This window comes from Lithobates pipiens, unplaced genomic scaffold, assembly GCF_037356315.1.
Source record: "Lithobates pipiens isolate NorthernLeopardFrog02 unplaced genomic scaffold, aLitPip1_a1.2 Scaffold_10, whole genome shotgun sequence".
NCBI lineage: Eukaryota > Metazoa > Chordata > Amphibia > Anura > Ranidae > Lithobates > Lithobates pipiens.
In genome coordinates this window covers 164,311,132-164,330,823 of record NW_027507686.1, presented here as the reverse complement: position 1 = coordinate 164,330,823, position 19,692 = coordinate 164,311,132, and the positions used below count along the sequence as shown (strand labels likewise).

Below are 19,692 nucleotides of genomic sequence, written 5' to 3'. Positions count from 1 at the left end.
CATGGGTTGATGTCACATGGGTTGGTCACATGGGTTGATGTCACATGGTGACCCCGCCCCCTTACCATGTGACATCAACCCATGTGACCAACCCATGTGACATCAACCCATGTGACACCGCCCCATTGTCCCTATATAAGTGGCAGCGGAGCACGTCCCTGGCATTGTGGCCGGAGAGAGCGTCGTGTCAACATCTCCTGGAGAAGAAGAAGAAGAAGAAGAAGAAGAAGAAGAAGAAGAAGAACGGAAGGCGGCGGCGGCGACAGAAGACCGGGCCACCGCCTGCAAAAGAGCTATAAGAAGGCACGGTGGCCCGGCAGAAGAACCGAAGAGGGGGACAAGACCCCCGAAGTCGGGACAAGAGGCCGGCGGCGGGGAGGAAGAAAGCCGGACTCCTCCGCTAGCAAAAGAGCTACAAGAAGATAGCGGAGGAGTCCGGTGAGAAGACCCCCGAAGACGGAAGACCCCCGGAGCTGTGCAATAAAATATTTTTTCCCTGTGTTGTGTTTTTTTTTTGTACTTTTTTTCCACAGGTGAATGGGTAGGGGTACATTGTACCCCATACTCATTCACATAGGGTGGGGGGCCGGTATCCGGGGGCCCCCTTATTAAAGGGGGCTCCCGGATTCCGATAAGCCCCCCGCCCGCAGACCCCGACAACCAACGGCCAGGGTTTTGTCGGGAAGAGGCCCTTGTCCTCATCGACATGGGGACAAGGTGCTTTGGGGTGGGGGGGCCGCACGCCCCCCTCCCCCAAGGCACCCCCCCATGTTGAGGGCACGCGGCCTGGTACGGCTCAGGAGGGGGGGGCCGCCCGCTCGTCCCCACCCCCTTTCCTGGCCGGCCGGGTAGCGCGCTCGGATAAGGGTCTGGTGTGGATCTGGGGGGGACCCCCACGCCGTTTTTTCGGCGTAGGGAGTTCCCCTTGGAATCCATACCAGACCTAAGGGCCTGGTATGCTCTCGGAGGGGGAACCCACGCCAAATTTTTTTCAGAAATTTGCCGTGGAGTTCCCCCTTGAGCTCATTCTCTGCTTGGCCTCGGCAAAAGTCGCCTGGCCTGGGGCGACTTGTAAGTCGTCCCAAGTCGGGCTTGAAGTCATCACAAGTCGTTTTGAAGTCGTCCCAAGTCGCGCTGTGATCTTAACTCAAGTCGTGTCCAAGTTGCCTGACTCAAGTCGCCTACAAGTCGTGTTGCCCCTGTGTGAATGGGCTCTAAGGAGGCACTTGAAGAAAGATGGGCTGCATGGTCAAGTTGCCAGAATAAAGCCAATACTACGCAAATGTCACAAAGTATCCTGCTTACAATACGTCAAACAGCACAGAGACAGGCCTCAAACCTTCTGGCACAAAGTCATTTAGAGTGATGAGCCCAAAATTGAGCTTTCTGGCCGCAACCACATTTGGAGAGGAGTCAACAAGGCCTAAGATGAAAGGTACACCAGTCCTACTGTGAAACACGGAGGTGGAACGCTGATGTTTTGGGGATGTGCGAGCTACATACACCGACACAGGAAATTTGGTCAAAATTGATGGCAAGGAAGCTGCGCATGGGACGTACTTGGACATTCCAACATGACAATGATTCAAAACACAAGGCCAGGTCGAACTGTCATTGGTTAAAAGTAGAATAAAGTGAAGGTTCTGGAGTGGCCAATTCAGTCTCCTGACCTCAATATCATTGAGCCACTCTGGGGAGAGCTCAAATGTGCAGTTCGTGCAAGACAGCCAAAGAATTTACATTAACTGGAGGCTTTTTGCCAAGATGAATGGGCAGCTTTACCATCTGAGAAGATAAAGAGCCTCATCCACAAATACCACAAAAGACTTCAAGCTGTCATTGATGTTAAAGGGGGCAAGAGAACTGGGGTATGCAAACTTTTGATCAGGGTCATTTGGGTAGTTTCTGTTGTCATTGTGATTTAAAAAGAGTAAACAAAGTTGATTGATAATAAATAGCTTCAGCCAAACACTAACCATGAGTGAAATGATAGGATTTTTTGTACTCACCGTAAAATCCTTTTCTCTGTAATTCACCAACTGACACAGCTCCTCTCTTAGCCATTTGGTTGTTACGCCACCTTTAGGAGAATACTAGGCAAAACATGTTATGTAAAACACAGAACTTTCCAGTTGCGCCCAAGGGGCAACCCCCCAGCCCGTAAAGAAAAAACAGGAGGGGTGGGTGCTGTGTCAGTCGGTGAATTACAGAGAAAAGGATTTTATGGCGAGTACAAAAAATCCTATTTTCTCTTATATTCACCAACTGACACAGCTCCTCTCTTAGCCATTGGGACGTCCCCAAGCAGTGCCAAACGAGGGGTGGGAAAAAAGCACAAAAACGTCATCCACCATGGCAAGTGGGAACTAGTATAACTCTACCTACAAAAACAACAGTGCATGGAAAAAACCACCACAAAAACAGGGTACATCTCAACAGGAGGGACTACCTTCAACCGCACCAAAAAAACTAAGGTAACCAATGCAACAGTGCATTAACTCAAAGGTACTGCGTTTTTATCCCAAAAAAAAAAAAAACACAGGAAAAAAAAGGAAATATTGCATACCCAATTGCAACTATACAGCCGCCTGCAAAAAACTTTGTGGCCAAAACAGGCATCAGCCGATGCACTGACGTCTACCTTGTAGAACTTGGTAAACGCATGGACAGACGACCAGGTTGCTGCTTTACACAATTGAGTGACAGACGCTTGATGTCGGAAGGCCCAAGATGTTCCGATTGCCCTTGTGGAGTGGGTCGTGACTGGAAAGGGGGGCACCTGCCCCTTCAAGGCTTAGGCTTGTACTACAATCTGTCGAATCCACCTGGAAATGGTGGCCGACGAGACCGCCATGCCTTTCTTTGGACCACCCACTGAGACAAACAGTGAATCTGACTTCCAGAAGGGAGCCGTGGTAGACAAATACACTGTTAGAGCCCGAACCACGTCCAGAGCGTGAAGGGCCACCTCCTTAGGATGTGTCGGCTTAGGACACAAGGACAGTAACACAATGTCCTCATTGATGTGAAACGCCAAAACCACTTTCGGCAGAAAAGGCGGTTGCGGATGCAACACCACCTTATCCTTGTGGATAACCAGATAGGGCGACTTGCAGGACAAAGCCGCCAGTTCCGAAACCCTCCTGGCCGATGTGATGGCCACTAGAAAGACCACTTTCTGGGAAAGGGTCAACAGGGGAATCGCCCTGATATTTTCAAATGGCGGTTTTTGAAGCGCCGATAACACCATGTTCAGATCCCACGCGGGTAACGGTGGATGCACCGGAGGGACTACATGTCGCACCCCTTGGACAAAAGTACTCACTAGTGAGTGAGACACCAGAGGTCGCTGAAAGAGGACAGCCAAGGCTGATATTTGTCCTTTAATGGTGCTTAATGCCAATTTATGGTCCACCCCTTGCTGGAAAAACAGCAGGATCCTGGATATAGAAAAGGAGCGCGGATGCCATACTTTCTCCTCATACATGGAGATGTAGGCCTTCCAGGTACCAAGATATATCTTTCGAGAGGAATATTTCCATGCTCTCAACATAGTCCGACAGACCCCGGTTCCTCAACACCTGGCTTTCAATAGCCATGCCGTTAAAACCAGCGATGGTAAAGCAGGATGAAGAATTGGACCTTGAGACAGAAGGTCCTCTCGTAATGGCAGTCGCCATGGGGCGTCCGCCACCAGGCGCACTAGGTCTGTGTACCAAGGATGCTGAGACCAATCTGGGGCAACCAGAATTACTGGGATCCCATCGACTTCCACTCTGCGAAGCAGATGTGGTAACAGTTTCAGTGGAGGAAAAGCGTAGATCAGCTGGTACTAATCCCACTGAGCCACCAGCACATCTAACACGCCTGCCCATGGATCTCTTGTCCTGGACACGAACCTCGGCACCTTTCCGATTGAGACGGGAGGCCAGAAAATCCATGTCTGGTGTGCCCCACCGCAAGCACAGTAGCCTGAATACCTCCGGATGAAACGCCCATTCTCCTGTGTCCAGCATCTGGCAATTTAGATAGTCAGCCTGCCAGTTCTCCACTCCCAGGATGTAAATGGCCGACAGGGCCAGTACATGTCGCTCTGCCCACTGAAGTATGTGAGGGATCTCCCGTGCGGCGGCTAAGCTTCTTGTTCCTCTTTGGTGATTGACGTATTCCTCTGAAGTGGCGTTGACTGACTGATTCCTGATCAGAAACCCTTGCAGTCTCATCGACCATGTGGAGAGGCATAGCCTGATCGTTCTTAGTTCGAGCAGATTGATCGGCAACTTGGATTCCTCCGTCGACCAGGGGCCCTGAGCTGACTGAACCCCCATCACTCCACCCCAGCTGGATAGGCTGGCGTCCGTTGTGATCACCGTCCATTTCAGAGGCAGGAAGGACTTCCCGGACTTAAGCACCGGGGACCTCAGCCACCAAATCAGGGAATCTCTGACTAACTGGCTCACCTGGATCTGTCGATCTAAGGACAACGGAGATTTGTCCCACTTTGTCAAAATCTCCCTCTGCAGAACTCTGGTGTGGAACTGGGCATATGGTACTGCCTCAAAGGAGGCCACCATGAGTCCCAGGACTCGCATGCAGAAGCGAAGCGACGACCACCTGCGGTTCATCAGCAGTTTTACTGTGGCTCTGAGAGTCTGCAGCTCATCTGAAGGGAGAAACACTCTCACTTTCCTGGAGTCCAGCAGCAAGCCTAGGTACTCCAAACGCTGAGTTGGTACTACCACTGACTTTTTTAGGTTCAACAGCCACCCAAATTCTTGCAGGGTTTGCATGGTGATCGCCACATCCTCTTCTAATTCTGAGGTGGAAGATGCTCTCAGGAGGAGATCCTACGATTGCAATCCCGCGTTGCCGCAGCAACGCCAAGACTAGAGCCAATACCTTGGTAAAGACTCGGGAGGCTGATGCCAAACCAAAAGGGAGAGCCACAAACTGGTAGTGGGCTTCCCTGACTGCAAAACGCAGAAACTTTTGATGCCAAAGGCATATGGGTATGTGCAGATACACACCCTGGATGTCTAAGGATGCCAGGGAGTCCCCTTGATGGAGTGCAGCGACTGAGCGAACCGATTCCATTCTGAACCTCTGCACTTTCACAAAGTGATTGAGGGCTTTTAGATCCAAGATTGGCCATACCCTTCTTGGGAACAACAGGTTTGAGTAGAACCCCTGGAAACGTTCCAAGTCCGGAACAGGTACAATCAGCCCATGATTCAGCATTTTCCTTACTGCTCCCAAGAGGGCCTCCCGGCGAGCCAGGAGAACGGGTATGCTGGAGGGGAAGAATCTGTTTTGCGGCCAAGAGAGGAACTATGTCGTGTAGCCGTAGAAAATCAGATCGCAGACCCATTGGTCGGACAGTCGAGAGGACTGCAAACTCCCAAAGGTGACCCCCCACCCGAGTCATGGGTGGGGGGCAAACCTTCATGCGGTAGCACTTTTATTCGCAGGCTTGCGGTTCCAGGGACGTTTCTCTCCTTCCGTGGTTGTCCTGTCGGGCGGGGGACGTTTTGTCGAAGCTCCGGGCGGACGAAAAATTTGTTTGTGAGCGGAAAAAGATGGCCCTTGCCCACGGCATGGCTCCTTAGCCTTCCTGGCCTGTGGGAGTAGTGTACTCTTACCACCTATGGCATTTTTAATAATGTAATCTAAAAGAGGCTCCAAAGAGCTGGTCGCCAAGGAAGGGAAGATCCCATCAGGGCTTTCTTGGATGCCTGGTCAGCAGACCAGCATTTCAACCAAATCAGGCGCCGCAGCACCACTGCTGACACTGAAGCCCTGGATAGCAGGGGCAGAGTATCCAGGGCCGCGTCACAAACGTACTTAAGGCCTTGCACTAGTTGGTCTGCTAGTTCCACGCAGACAGGAGAAGCCTGTTCAGAGTTTGTGGTGCAACAGTTTTGCCCACTCAGTGTCTGCGACACAAGTGCGGATGCCAGTACTGGTCGCATGGCTGACCCCACAATTGTAAACAAGGAACAAGCCACTGCCTCGGTCTAGCTGTCCGTGGGATCCTTAAATGCAGGGGTCCCCTCTACCGGGATAGTGGTTACTTTGTTTAACCTGGATACTGGGGGGTCCACGACTGGAGGAGCTGACCACTTTTTGAGAAGGCTTTTCTCAAAGGGGTAACGCACCGCCATGTATTTGGGGACCGAAAAGGTCAGTTGTGGGCGACCCCATTCCTTGTAAATGAACTTGTCAAAGTAAGTCAGATATGGGAACACCTTAGGTGAACGGGCTGGTTTACAGGACCCAAAAGGGACCACTACATCAGCAGAGGGATCTGCTGGCTCCTGAATCTTCAGGGTATCACACACAGATAAGTGCTCCAAAAAGTGCTTTGTCGCGAATGGACCCGGACTCATCCCCACTGTCCAAACGGTCCTGGTTAGCGTCATCTGAAAAACGACAGAACAGGGGTCACCAGCCTCAGCAGGGCCCGAGTCTGTGTCAGAGCTCTCTCGAGAGGGGTGCTTTTTCGCACCTTTGCGCCCACGCACCGCCTCCATCTTGGCAATGAATTGAGGACTGCTGACAAGGTGTCCAAAGGCACTGCGCATTCCGCAGGCAAACCGGTTGCAATTGCCTGGATTTCGGGGGAAGAAACACCAGTTTCTGAAGCCATGCTGACCCTACCCTGTCTGCCACCGGAAGGGGACTTAGGACAGCGGCGATCCCACCCTCCTTACTGCTATTGGCTGAGGGGCTCTTTCCCGCAGGACGCACGACCCTGAAAGGTTCTGCGCTATCCAGCGAGTGGTGCCTGTGGTCTCTGTTTGCTCCCAGGTGCAGAGGAATCCGCTCTGTGTCAGTTGAAGCTACTGCTAATGGCGCTAAAACTGCTCAGCAATGTGCTCAGGCTCAAAGGAAATGGCCGCCTAGCGTCCAGCATAAGGACATAAAGCACTGGGAAAATGGCCGGAGTAAAAGGAACACATGCTGCCGCTAGAGCAAGCTGAAAAACCGTGTTGAGGCTTCTAGAAAATGGCCGCCGGTGTCCAGTATAAGGACAAATCACAAGGAGAACACAGGAGAACAAGCTTTCCCTTGCCCATACTTAAGATGGCGCCGACACTGAAACCATGAGGGACAGAGCTAAAAAAAATGCCGGTGATCAGCGCTGCAAAGATCACAGGCACCCCTAGGGACATGACAAACAGGACTCAGGGCACAGCCAGCCAGCGCAGCCCCCCCAAATGTGAGAGCCCCTGCACATGACACACCCAGCTAGTCCGCCACACGCAGCAGCCCCCACAGGGAGGGGGGAGGGAAGATAGGGACAGGGAGAGAAGAGAGGGAGGTGAGGGACCCCCGAAATGACCTCCCAGGGAATGGCCCAGCTGCTCAGCCCCACCAAGGCAGGGAGAGCTGTACTTACCAGTCCTGAAGAGCTGGGAGACATTCCATTACAGACCCACTCTCCGATTAGTACGGGGTGGCTGCTGGCCTCAGCACACTGTGGCGCAGACATCAGTAGCCCGGTCATATGTTCGCCCTGGAGCATTAAAGCTCACCGACCACCTCTGGAGCTGAGGTTCGTTGTGGCCGACCCATCGCGGAGCTCTGGTCTGCACACACCCAATGGCCAGGCTGGGGAAACTACAAGGATAAGGATATCCAGCCTGTCACCCAGCCGGCTGTTGATAGCAGATCACTGGATCTATCATCTTGCGCAAAAAGCAAAGCTTCTGCAGAACAAAAAAAGACGGACCGATGGGCCGTCAGGGTTCCTAGGTCCTTCTCCTTCACTAGGCAAAATAAAACTGATGACTGCATGGCAGGCTGGGTGGTTGTTACCTAAGGGACTGCCCCTTGGGCGGAACTGGAAAGTTCTGTGTTTTATATAACATGTAATGCCTAGTATTCGCCTAAAGGTGGCTTAACAACCCAATGGCTAAGAGAGGAGCTGTGTCAGTCGGTGAATAGAAGAGAAACCATATTTGTCGGCATATAACTCACACTTTTCCCCCCCTGAAATTCAGGGGGAAATTGTGTGCGTTATACGCAGATCCCTGATGTCTCTGAGGGAAGAGGAGTAGTGAGTGAAGCTGGATTACACAGAGCCGCGATCTCCTGCATATGCCAGAGCTCAGTCACACACAGCCATGCCTTCTGGCCCCTCATTGGGCCACTGTTCTGTCCATCATATGAGCAGGGCCAGGAGGCATGGCTGAGTGACGGAGCGCCGAGTACACGGCTCTGTGTAATCAAACACTGGCGAGGCTGCAATGATGGGAAAGGTGAGGCTGCATATGGGCACTGAACAGGCTGCATTCTTGGGCAATTTAGTGGCTGCAGATGGGCACTGAGCAGAGTGCATTAATATGCAATTTAGAGGCTGCAGACGGGCACCGGAGCAGGATGCATTGATAGGCAGTTTAGAGGCTGCATTGATGGGCTGTGACCCTTATATTGCTTCAAAGTTCTTTAAATTATACGTTTTTTTTCTTGAAACTTCCCTCTTAAAATGAAGGTGCATGTTATACGCCAATTGTTTTTGTGTTATGCACATGCTCTGAAAAATGGCCAAGAAATCATAAATTCTGCCAGGGTATGTAAACTTATGAGCACAACTGTGTGTATAATATATATATATATATATATATATATATATATATATATACATACATACATATACACATATATATATATATATATACACACACACAACATTTTTATATATATATATATATATATATATATATATATATATATATATATATATATATATATATATATATATATATATATATATATATATATATTCTATATCTATATCTATATATATATATAAACATATATACATACATACACACACATACACAATGGCTTTAATGTGACCTATAAACTGTACAACTCAGCTGAACAACAAACTGAAATCTTTTAGGGAAGTAAAAATAAAATAATAAGGTTGCATGCATAAGTGTGCGCTAATACTTTGTTGCAGCACCTTTTGATTTTATTACAGCACTATTTTTGGGTACAAGTCTATCAGCATGGCACATCTGGACTTGGCAATATTTGCCCACTCTTCTTTGCAAAAACATTCAAAATCTGTCAGATTGCGAGGGCATCTGCTGTGAACAGCCCTCTTCTGATCACCCCACAGACTTTCAATCGGAGTCAGGTCTGGGCTCTGGCTAGGCCATTCCAAAACTTGAATCTTCTGAAGAAAAACAGCCCCAAAGCATGATGCTGCCACCACCATGCTCCACTGTGGGTATGGTGTTCTTTTGGTGATGAGCATTGTTTTTGCACGAAACCTATCTTTTGGAATTATAGCCAAAAAAAGTTCAACCTTGGTTTCATCAGACCACAACACTTTCCCTACATGCTTTTGGGAGACTTCAGATGTATTTTTGCAAAATTTAGCCAGGCCTGGATATTTTTCTACGCAAGAAAAGGTTTCCGTCTTGTCACTCTACCCCATAGCCCAGACATATGAAGAATATGGGAGACTGTTGTCACATGTACCACACAGCCAGTACTTGCCAGATATTCCTGCAGCTCCTTTAATGTTGCTGTAGGCCTCTTGGCAGCCTCCCTGACCTTTTTTTTTTTCTCGTCTTTTCATCAGTTTTGGAGGGACGTGCAGTTCTTTGTAATATCACTGTTGTGCAATATTTTCTCGACTTGATGATGACTGTCTTCACTGTATTCCATGGTATATCTAATGCCTTGGAAATTCTTTTGTACACTTCTCCTGATGGATACCTTTTAACAATGAGATCCCTCTGATGCTTTGGGAGCGCTCTGCGGACCATGGCTTTTGCTGTAGGATGCAACTATGGCCTTTTTCACGCGGCCGATTCGTTCAGGTGCGCCTGTCAGTTTTTCAGGAGGTCCTGAACGGATGCTCCATAGACCTCTATGGAGTGTCAGATGTCAACGGTGACATGTCCGCTGCCATCCGTCCCGCTCCGATCCAAAAAACTGTGACGGAAGAAAAAAACCTACTTTTCCATCCGACATCGGATGATGGACGGACTCTGCGGTCCGTTGTCATCCAATCTCCCATAGGGGAGAGCGGTGCTCTGACAGGTCCGTCCCTACACAGTGTGCAGAGACGGACCTGTCCTCTTCTTGCTCAGCGGGGATCGACGGAGAGATCCCTGTTGAGCAAGTGGATATCCACGGGGTGGATCATCACTGATCCACCCCGTGTGATAGAGCCCTGAGAAAAAGTCGGGGAAAGACCTACTACAACAGAACAGCTGAACTTTATTTGGGGTTAATTAGAGGCACTCTAAAAGATGGCAGGTGTGTACTGACTCATATTTAACATGAGTTTGAATGGGATTTCCTAATTCTGAACACAGCTACAACCACAGTTAAAAGGATGTGGCTACTTATGCAACCACATTTTACTTTTTCCTCCCCTCCCTAAAATATTACAGTTTGTTTTTCAGTGGAGTTGTACAGTTTATAGGTCACATTGAAAAGGTGGAAAAAGTTCTAAAAATTAGAGATGGGAGATGGGAATAGAGATAGAGATACCACAAAAAAATAAAAAGGTATAAAATTAAAAAGGTTTAAAATGTAAAGCACCCCTGCACTCCCCCCCCCCCCCCCCATATAAAAAGTGCAGCATAGGGTGAGCACATGTATGTAAGCATCAATTGCACCACACAGGTGAGGCATCATCGTGAACTACAAAGAGCAATAATTCTAGGGTCATAGTTAGTTCAGATGGTGCTCTGTTCTTCTTCACACAGTCGGTAAAAGATACAAGTCCATCTAGTTCAACCAATTAACGGGGGGGGGATCCAAAAAGCAGCAAAATTCCCTAGCAAAGTACGATCCTATTTGCGCCAGCAGGGGAAAAAATTCCTTCCTGATCCCCTGAAAGGCAATTGGATATTCCCTTGATCAACTTTACTTTGCAAAAAGTATTCATACCCCTTGACATTTTCTACATTTTGTCATGTTACAACCAAAAAAGGAAATGTATTTTATTGGGATTTTATATGATAGACCAACACAAAGTGGCAAATAATAGTTTAGTGGAAGAAAAATGATAAATGATTTTCAAGTTTTTTTTTTTTACAAATAAACATCTGAAATGCGTGGTGTGCATTTGTATTCGGCCCCCTTTACGGATACTCCAAACTAAAATCTAGTGGAAGCAATTGCCTTCAGAAGCCACCTAATTAGTAAATAGAGTTTACCTGTGTATAATTTAATCTCAGTATTAATACAGCTGTTCTGTGAAGAGGTTTGTTAGAGAACCTTAGTGAACAAACCGTATCATGAAGGCCAAGGAACACACCAAACAGGTCAGTGATAAAGTTGTGGAGAAGTTTAAAGAAGGGTTAGGTTATAAAAAAAATATCCCAAGCTTTGACCATCTCACAAAGCACTGTTCAATCCATCACCCGAAAATGGAAAGAGTATAGCACAACTGCAAACCTTCAAGACATGGCCACCCACCTAAACTGACAGGCTGGGGTAAGGAGAGCACTAATCAAAAAAGCAGCCAAGAGGCCCATGGTAACTCTGGTAGAGCTGCAGAGATCCACAGCTCAGATGGGTGAATCCACAAATCTGGCTTTTATGTAAGAGTGGCAAGAAGAAAGCCGTTTCTGAAAGAAAGCCAAAAGTCATCCTGTTTGCAGTTTGCGGGAAGCTATGTGGGAGACAAAACAAACATGTGAAAGAAGGTGCTCTGGACAGATGACACTAAAATTAAGCTTTTTGGAATAAAAGCAAAGCATTATGTGCGGTGGAAAATGAACATTGAGCATCACCCTGAACACAACATCCCCACCATGAAACACAGTGGTGGAAGCATCAGGTAGTGGAGGTGCTTTTCTTCAGAAAGGGCGGGAAGCTGGTCAGAGTTGACAGGAAGATGGATGGAGCCAAATACAAAGCAATCTTAGAAGAAAACCTGTTAGAATCTGCAAAAGACTTGAGTGGGGCAGAGGTTCACTTTCCAACAGGACAATGGCCCTAAACATACAACCAGAGCTACAATTGAATGATGTAGATCAAAGCACATTCATGTGTTAGAAAGGCCCAGTCAAAGTCCAGTCCTAAATCCAATTGAGAATCTGTGGCAAGACTTGAAAACTGCTGTCCAGACGCTCTCCATCCAACCTGACAGAGCTTGAGCTATTTTGCAAAGAAGAATGGGCAAACATTTCACTCTCTAGATGTGCAAGCTGGTAGAAACATACAGAAAAAGACTTGCAGCTGTAATTGCAGCGAAAGAAGGTTCTACAAAGTACTGACTCTATACAAAAGCACGCCACACTTTTCAGATATTTGTAAAAAAAAAAAAATTGAAAACCATTTTATCATTTTCCTTCCACTTCACAATTATGTGCCACTTTGTGTTGGTCTGTCACAGAGAATCCCAATAAAACACATTTACATTTTTGGTTGCAACATAACAAAATGTGAAAAATTTCAAGGGGGTATGAATACTTTTTCAAGGCACTGTATAAAAGGTTTGCATCCAGTTATAGTATGTACATTTAAGAAAGAATCCAGACCTTTTTTAAAACAATCTTCTGAGCTGGCCAGAACCAGCTCTTGAGGGAGTCTATTCCAAAGTTTCACAGCTCTTACTATGAAGAAACCTTTCCATATTTGGAGATTAAATCTCTTTTCCTCCAGACGTAAAGAGTGCCCCCCCCCCCCCTTCTGTGATGACCTTAAAGTAAATAACTTGAAAAGTTCACTATATGGACCACTTATTCATACATATTGATCATATGCCCCCATAATCTTTTTTTCTCAAGAGAGAATATATTCAGTTCCTCCAATCCTTTCTCATTGCTGAGCTCCTCCATGCCTCTTATGCCCCGTACACACGAGAGGACTTATGTCCGACAGACTTCCAAAGGAGTTCCGCCGGAGTTCCGACGGAGTTCTGACAGACTTTTCGGCCGAACGGACTTGGCCACACACGATCACACTAAACTCCGACGGATTCGAACGTGATGACGTACGACCCGACTCGAATAAGGAAGTTCATAGCTAGTAGCCAATAGCTGCCCTAGCGTCGGTTTTAGTCCGTCGGAGTAGCATACACACGAGCGGAGTTTTCGAAGGGGACCGGGTCCGGCGGAGTTCCTTCGGGAAAATTTGAAGCATGCTTCATTTCTAAAGTCCGTCAGACTTTGGCGAATCAAAAGTCCGTTGCAGCCCACACACGATCGGATAGTCTGACGGACTCGGTCCTTCGGACTTTGGATGTTGAAAAGTCCGCTCGTGTGTACGGGGCATTAGAGTTTGGTTAACCTTCTCTGCACTTTCTCTAGTTCCCCCATATCCTTTTTGAGAACTGGTGCCCAAACTGAACTGCATATTCCAGATGTGGTCTTACTAATGATTTGTACAGTGGCAAAAAATGTTCTCTCTGGAATACATACTCCTCTTAAAGTGGTTGTAAACCCTTACAAACCACTTTGACCTACAGGTAAGCCTAGATTAAGGCTTACCTGTAGGTCCAAGCAATATCTCCTAAACCTATATGGTTTAGGAGATATTTGCCCGAAAACGGGCACCGCTGTCTACGGCGCATGCGCCGTAGACAGTGGAGCGCAGGCGCACTGAGCGCGGCATTTCCAAGAATGGAGCTGACGCGCGTGTCGACTCCCGTGCGCATGCGCGGGAGTGACGTCATCGCGGCTTCACCGAATGACAGCGGCGGAGCTGCGAGACGCCACCAGCCAGATTGATGCGGCGGACTACAGGGGACAGCGGCGACTTCGCTGGCTCCTGTGTCAGGTAAGTGACACATAATGGGCTACTATGCGATGCATAGTAGTCCATTATGCTTTGCCTTTGCAGGGAATGAAAGAGGAAGTAAACCCATCAGGGTTTACTTCCTCTTTAATACAAGAAAGGACTTTGTTAGCTTTGGAAACCACAGTATGGCACTGAATGCTATTATTAAGCTTATGATCTACCAAAACACCCAGGTCCTTCTCAACCATTGTATGATACAATTTGTATGATACATGTATATTCTTAGCCCTCAAGTGCATAACTCTACAATTATCAACATTAAAGTGGAGTTGCACCCAAAAAAAAAAAAAAAATTAATGTTCCTTAAAAAAAAAAAAAATTTGGATTTTTTTAAACACTTCTAAATGGCTGTTACTAGGGGGTCCCTCATAGTCTTCCTCCTTCAGCGCCTGGGCTTGTGACATCACTTACCCTCAGCGCAGGAAGGGCTCAGCTCTACCCTCTCCCTCTTGTTAATCATGTGGGACACGTGACAGGTCCCAGATGATTGTGCGGCCAATCATGGCGCCGCTCGCACAAGCGGAGTGGGTGCCCAGCTGTGAAGCCACAGCTGGGCACCCACAGTTACAATGCCGGTGCCCCTGAACAGAGGGGGAGATGAGCGGGGCTTTGATCCCCCGCTTCGCTGGACCCTGGGACAGGCAAGTGTCCAATTATTAAAAGTCAGCAGCTGCAGTATTTGTAGTTGCTTTTTTTAAATGGCAACACCACTTTAAACCTCTTTTGCCACATAGTTGCCCAGTTAAACAGTGCATTGAGGTCGGCTTGTAAGCTGGAGACATCATGTAAGGATGTTATTACACTGCATAGCTTGGTGTCATCTGCAAAGACTAAAATTGTACATTTAATACCAGACCCTAGATCATTTATAAATATATTAAAAAGTAAGGGTCCCAACACTGCCCATATTTATTTCTGGAAAATAGCTAACTCTTTGTAATCTGTAATTCTTCTTACCATGGTCAGGATACAACACACTTGCAATTCAGACACCCCTTCTCACTTTCATCAGGAGGATTCAGCTTCCGCAGCTTATGCTGTCGTATCTCCCGCACTAATGTGTAAAAAGCGTCTTCCACTCCCTGGTGAAAATAAAGCAACAATGTTTATCTGTTACAAAACAAACCGGGTATCACTGCTGCCTACAGGAGGATTGAACACTGCAACTAAACAAATTCTGAGGCTAGCCCAGGATAACACTTCCTTCTACCAGCAGGCCTCAGTTTTTAGCAAACATTACCAAGACAAGGATCATAAAAACTCAGAGTTGGGGCCTGTGTCCCTCAATAGATGCCAAAAAAAGTTTTGACAGAGTATAAAAATACAAAAATATAGGGAGGCTTATATTGTTAGGCCGTTGAAAAGCAGTCTAACTGTGATGGGAAAACAATTGCTAACTAGTTGAACCTAAACAAAAGTGGAGACTGTGCAACTCAAGAGCTACTTTAAGTACCAACACCTAAAGCTGGTGCTGTAAGAGGATGAGAACCCACCTAGTAGCAAGAGCAAAGAACTAGGTGGCAAGTACATGGGAATTAACTTGATGCCAGAAGACAGACAAAATTGATGTAAAATACAGCATAAAAATATCATACATATATAAAAGTAGTCTATAAAAAGTAAAACCTTAATAGAAACAGTGCTGTTATCCGTGTCCATAAATAATTAAGTTATCAGTGCAATGCAAAATAACCATGAACTTGATGTTTTCAAGTGTTCAATCAAAAAGACCCCCTTAAGAACTCTGCAGTGACACAAACAAGTATATTCCAATCATCTTCCAGAGTGTTCAGTTTCCACATTAAGGCCGGCCATACACGGTTCGAATCTTTGTCGGTTCAACAGGAACCGGCAGAGATTCGAACTGTTATAGGGAAGGCTGAATGTACCAAGTTGATTGTTCGATCAACTTGGGTACAACCAGCCTGCCAGATTCTCTTGTGATTATTTCTAGCGGCTGCTATTGCCGTCAGCAATAATCACTGTCTTCTCCCAGTGGGGATGGTAGCACATGGCATCTGCAAGGAAAGCAACCCTGGTTCATGAACCCCCTTAAAGAATCAACATGGCGAATAGGCCAAGATACAGTGGATAAAAAAAGTCTACACACCCCTAGTAAAATGTTAAGTCTCTGTGGTGTTAAAAAAAAAAAAAAAAGAAATCATGTTGTTAGAAAAGTTTTAAATGTTTATTGTGTGACTATTAGAAAAACAATAGTCCTGAGACTGATTTGTTAAAAAGCTTACATCTGAACACATTATTGTATTAACTCATTGTATTGTTTTGTCTTAATTAACTCCATAGTAAGTTGTAGAATCATTCGATTTAACTAAATATGATAGCCTAAGAATGCACGGGAACATGAATATCAAAATAAAGTGCCATCCTGTGCCATGACAACGTTATTTATGTTCCCTCAGCCAATAGAAGCATAGAGATGTTATTCTTGTGGGGTATGTGAAGGAGAGACACTTTCTTTTGGGAGACATCTTTCTTCAGCTTTTGTTCTGTAAGCATGTCTCTCTTTTGTGGGCCACATCAGAAATAAATTGTCTGCTTCTCAACACATCTAGAGTTTTGACTGATCACAAGGGAAGATTCCTAACATTTTTGGTCCTCTGAGCCGGAAGCAACACGCTGGTTTTCAGATCAGACGGCCCGACAAAACTTCGGTGAATATTGGACTTTGAAGCTCACTGAAGAATTACAGTCCCCCCATTCAATATTATTTGGTGAAAAAGGGGCGGGGCCAAAGATCTGAATTCCACTGTCTGTTTCTGAACCTTGTGTGATCCAGTCCAGGTGTTTGAGAGGTAAGATAATTTAAATTATTCTTAATTCTTTCTAAGAGTCTTTTCTTCTCTTTCTCTTTGCTTCTGGTTTAATGTGTTGTAATTGCCGACATTGGTATTGATCCTATAATATTCTAGGTGGTCCAGTGCTCGTAGACAGAGATACTTGGGGACGTTGTCTAAGGTAAAAAATTACGTCGCCCGCTGTCCGGACAGATAACAAAAAGATTTGAGGTATACCGAATGTCAGAGGTTGAATGCCTGACTGTTTAAGCGCTGTTTAGTTAAGTGATCTACAAAGATCGCAAGGCTAAATTTCTTCTGTGTGTGTTTACTTTATCTTTGTTCATGTTTAACCCTTTTTGATTCTCTCGATAGTGTGGGGAGTGCTGATGTTTTTTCTCTTGTATTGCTTTGTTCATTTACATGTTTTTGTGCTGCGTATTTCTAAGAAGATAAGAAGCCAACGCACTGAACTCTCTCCCCCTCCCCCTCCCCTCATGTAAGGATTTCTCCTGCCAGAAGTTATAAAAGTTAACCCTTGATTAGCTATGACAATACAGAAGGGTTATATTGTAAATATTGAAACTTAGCATAAAAGAAAAAGAAGGTACACTGATGACACCAGGTTGCTTTATTATTTTAGCATGCCATGGTGTTACAGGAAGCAAGTGGCAGAAATTGTTTATAGTTTGAGTAGTTGGGAAAAGGTAGATTGCACTTTTGAGTGAATAGAATGTTGTAGAATTATTATCAGGTGGCTTGATGAATGTGAAAAAAAAAAAAAAAAAAAAAAAGGCTGAGAATGTTTTCATTACTATGATGGTCAAGAAGCTGTTTCTCGGAAACAAGAAAATGCACATTGCCTGACAGAGGTCAATTTCTGCATCTGTGAAAATATTAGGACTTTTGGTGGAAAAGAAAGTCTGAATAATAGTCTTAAAGTAAATATTTATATTGGATTGGAGTTATTTTTAGAATTCACAGACTTTCAACTGTGAAGTGTTAATGATGCAATGCTGTTTATATTTGGGTACATTTATAAGTCAAAAGGCTAAGTTCTGAATCAGAATACTAAAAAAAAAAAAATTAAAAAGAAAGAAAGTTCTATTTTGGGGCCCTGTGGATAAGCTTAAATTGTCAGGACCCAAAGTTCAAAAAAGGTATGGGTTGGAAATGGCGGAGTATTGGCTTCAGCATGCTAGAATTAGGGTAGAAGGAAGAACAAAGGAAAAATGCCAAGCCCAATTGTCCCTAGTGGACAAAGAGGATGATCTCATCTGCTATACCCAGAGACCACCTCCTTATAATGGTCCTCCCCTTCAGGTGCAAGTAACTGCCCAGAGTAACACCTTCCCTGTGACATCCACCCCTGTCAAAGGAACCGCCTCTGAACAAAACCCCAACTCCACTTCCTCAATCTCTCCAGACAGTAGTTCAGTCCTGGAGATGAACAGATCGATCCTTGAAACATTAACTGACGCCATAACTCATGCACTGGGTGCCCCAGCAAATGCACAGGGACGGGGGGGGGGGGATCCATTGCCTCCAGAAAGCCCAGACTTAGGGAACAGGTTGACTGCCTTATTGAACAGATGCCATCTTAGATGGGTACAACGGACTGATTGGCAAAAAAATAAATATGACAGTACAAGAAGACAAGGAAAGTGTCAGTGACTACCTAAATAAATTATGAGAGATTTTTAGAGTGTTCTCCGGGCTCCCCGAAGCTGAGGATGTGAATAGCGCATATTAACAACAGCTAAAGATTGCTTTTTTAATTGGATTGAAGCAGGATCATAAGGATTACATTGTTAAAAACATGGTTACTTACCGAACTGCATCAGTTTTAGATGTTTTACAATATGCTAAGCATTCTGAGAAGTATTTGAAAACAAGGGCAAAAAAGAATGTGAAAGTAAAGGTTTTTGTGCAAGGTGATGAAGGAGAGGATGATTCAGAAGAGTACACTGCTGAGGCAGAATCAGAGGGGTCTCAGAGGAAGAGGCACAGGTGGTTTTAGAGGAAAGATTACTCTACAGAATTAGACAGTGCAACTAGAGCACTTCCACCCTGTGTACAAGCACTGGTAGCAGCAGCGGTGTAGTGGTTAGCACTCTCGCCTAGCAGTGAAGGGGGTCGCTGGTTCAAGTCCCAATCATGGCGCTGCCTGCCTGGAGTTTGCATGTACTCCCTGTGCCTGCGTGGTTTCCTCCGGGTGCTCTGGTTTCCTCCCGCACTCCGGGGACATGCAGGTGGGTTGATTGGCTTCTGTCCCGGGTTGGCCCTGGTATATGAATGGGGACGTTGGATCCTTGGGGGTGGAGAATGATGTGGGTGTAAAGGGGTAGGGGCTGGACACTCACTCAGACTGAACCGGATGGACTGGTGTCTTTATTCAACTTTACTAACTATGAAAGGTACCACATGCAGTGTCTGTTATCCTGTTACAACAAAAGTATCACATTTGAGCCCAGCACGACACCTTTCCGGTATGATAATACTCTTGACACAACCTCACTTAACAATACAGAGGTGTACTACATTAAACCATCCACACTACTACTACTTCCTACTGATGGTCATAAAACATGACTGCGCTGCTGCCATCACTGAAAAGGTACTGCCACGAAGTGACCTGAAAGATGTACTATTATCTAACCCTGACATGATACTTTTTGTTGATGGTTCTAGTAAGAAAAATCCAGATGGCACAAATGCAACAGGATATGCAGTAATGACACAGGATGAGATTTTGGAAGCGGGGCCACTACCAAAACATTATTCAGCACAAGTTGCAGAACTTGTAGAACTGACAAGAGCATGCATATTGTCAGAAGGAAAATCCGTAACCATATACACCGACAGTCAATATGCCTTTTCAACAGTACATGTTTTTGCACAACAATGGAAAAAAAGGGGGATGGTCACCTCCAGTGGTAAACCAATTTCACATACGGACTTCATTTTAGAACTCCTAGATGCAATACAGTTACCAAAAAAGCTTGCAATCTGTAAATGTCAAGCACACACAAAATATACGGACCCCATCTCAAAGGGAAATAAAAGGGCAGATGAAGCTGCCAAAATAGCGGCACAAGAAACACATAAAATAATGACA

At 45.9% G+C, this 19,692-nt stretch overlaps 1 protein-coding gene across 1 annotated transcript in view; it reads right to left on the bottom strand.

Annotated features, from left to right (window-relative positions):
* The window catches only part of HRAS (HRas proto-oncogene, GTPase), a gene marked incomplete in the record, with an annotated part of 155,612 nt that overhangs the window by 6,535 nt on the left and 129,385 nt on the right, over positions 1-19,692 (bottom strand). Inside the window, 1 exon segment of the mRNA XM_077459086.1 lies at positions 14,737-14,861. Coding sequence (XP_077315212.1) covers positions 14,742-14,861 — 120 coding nt within the window.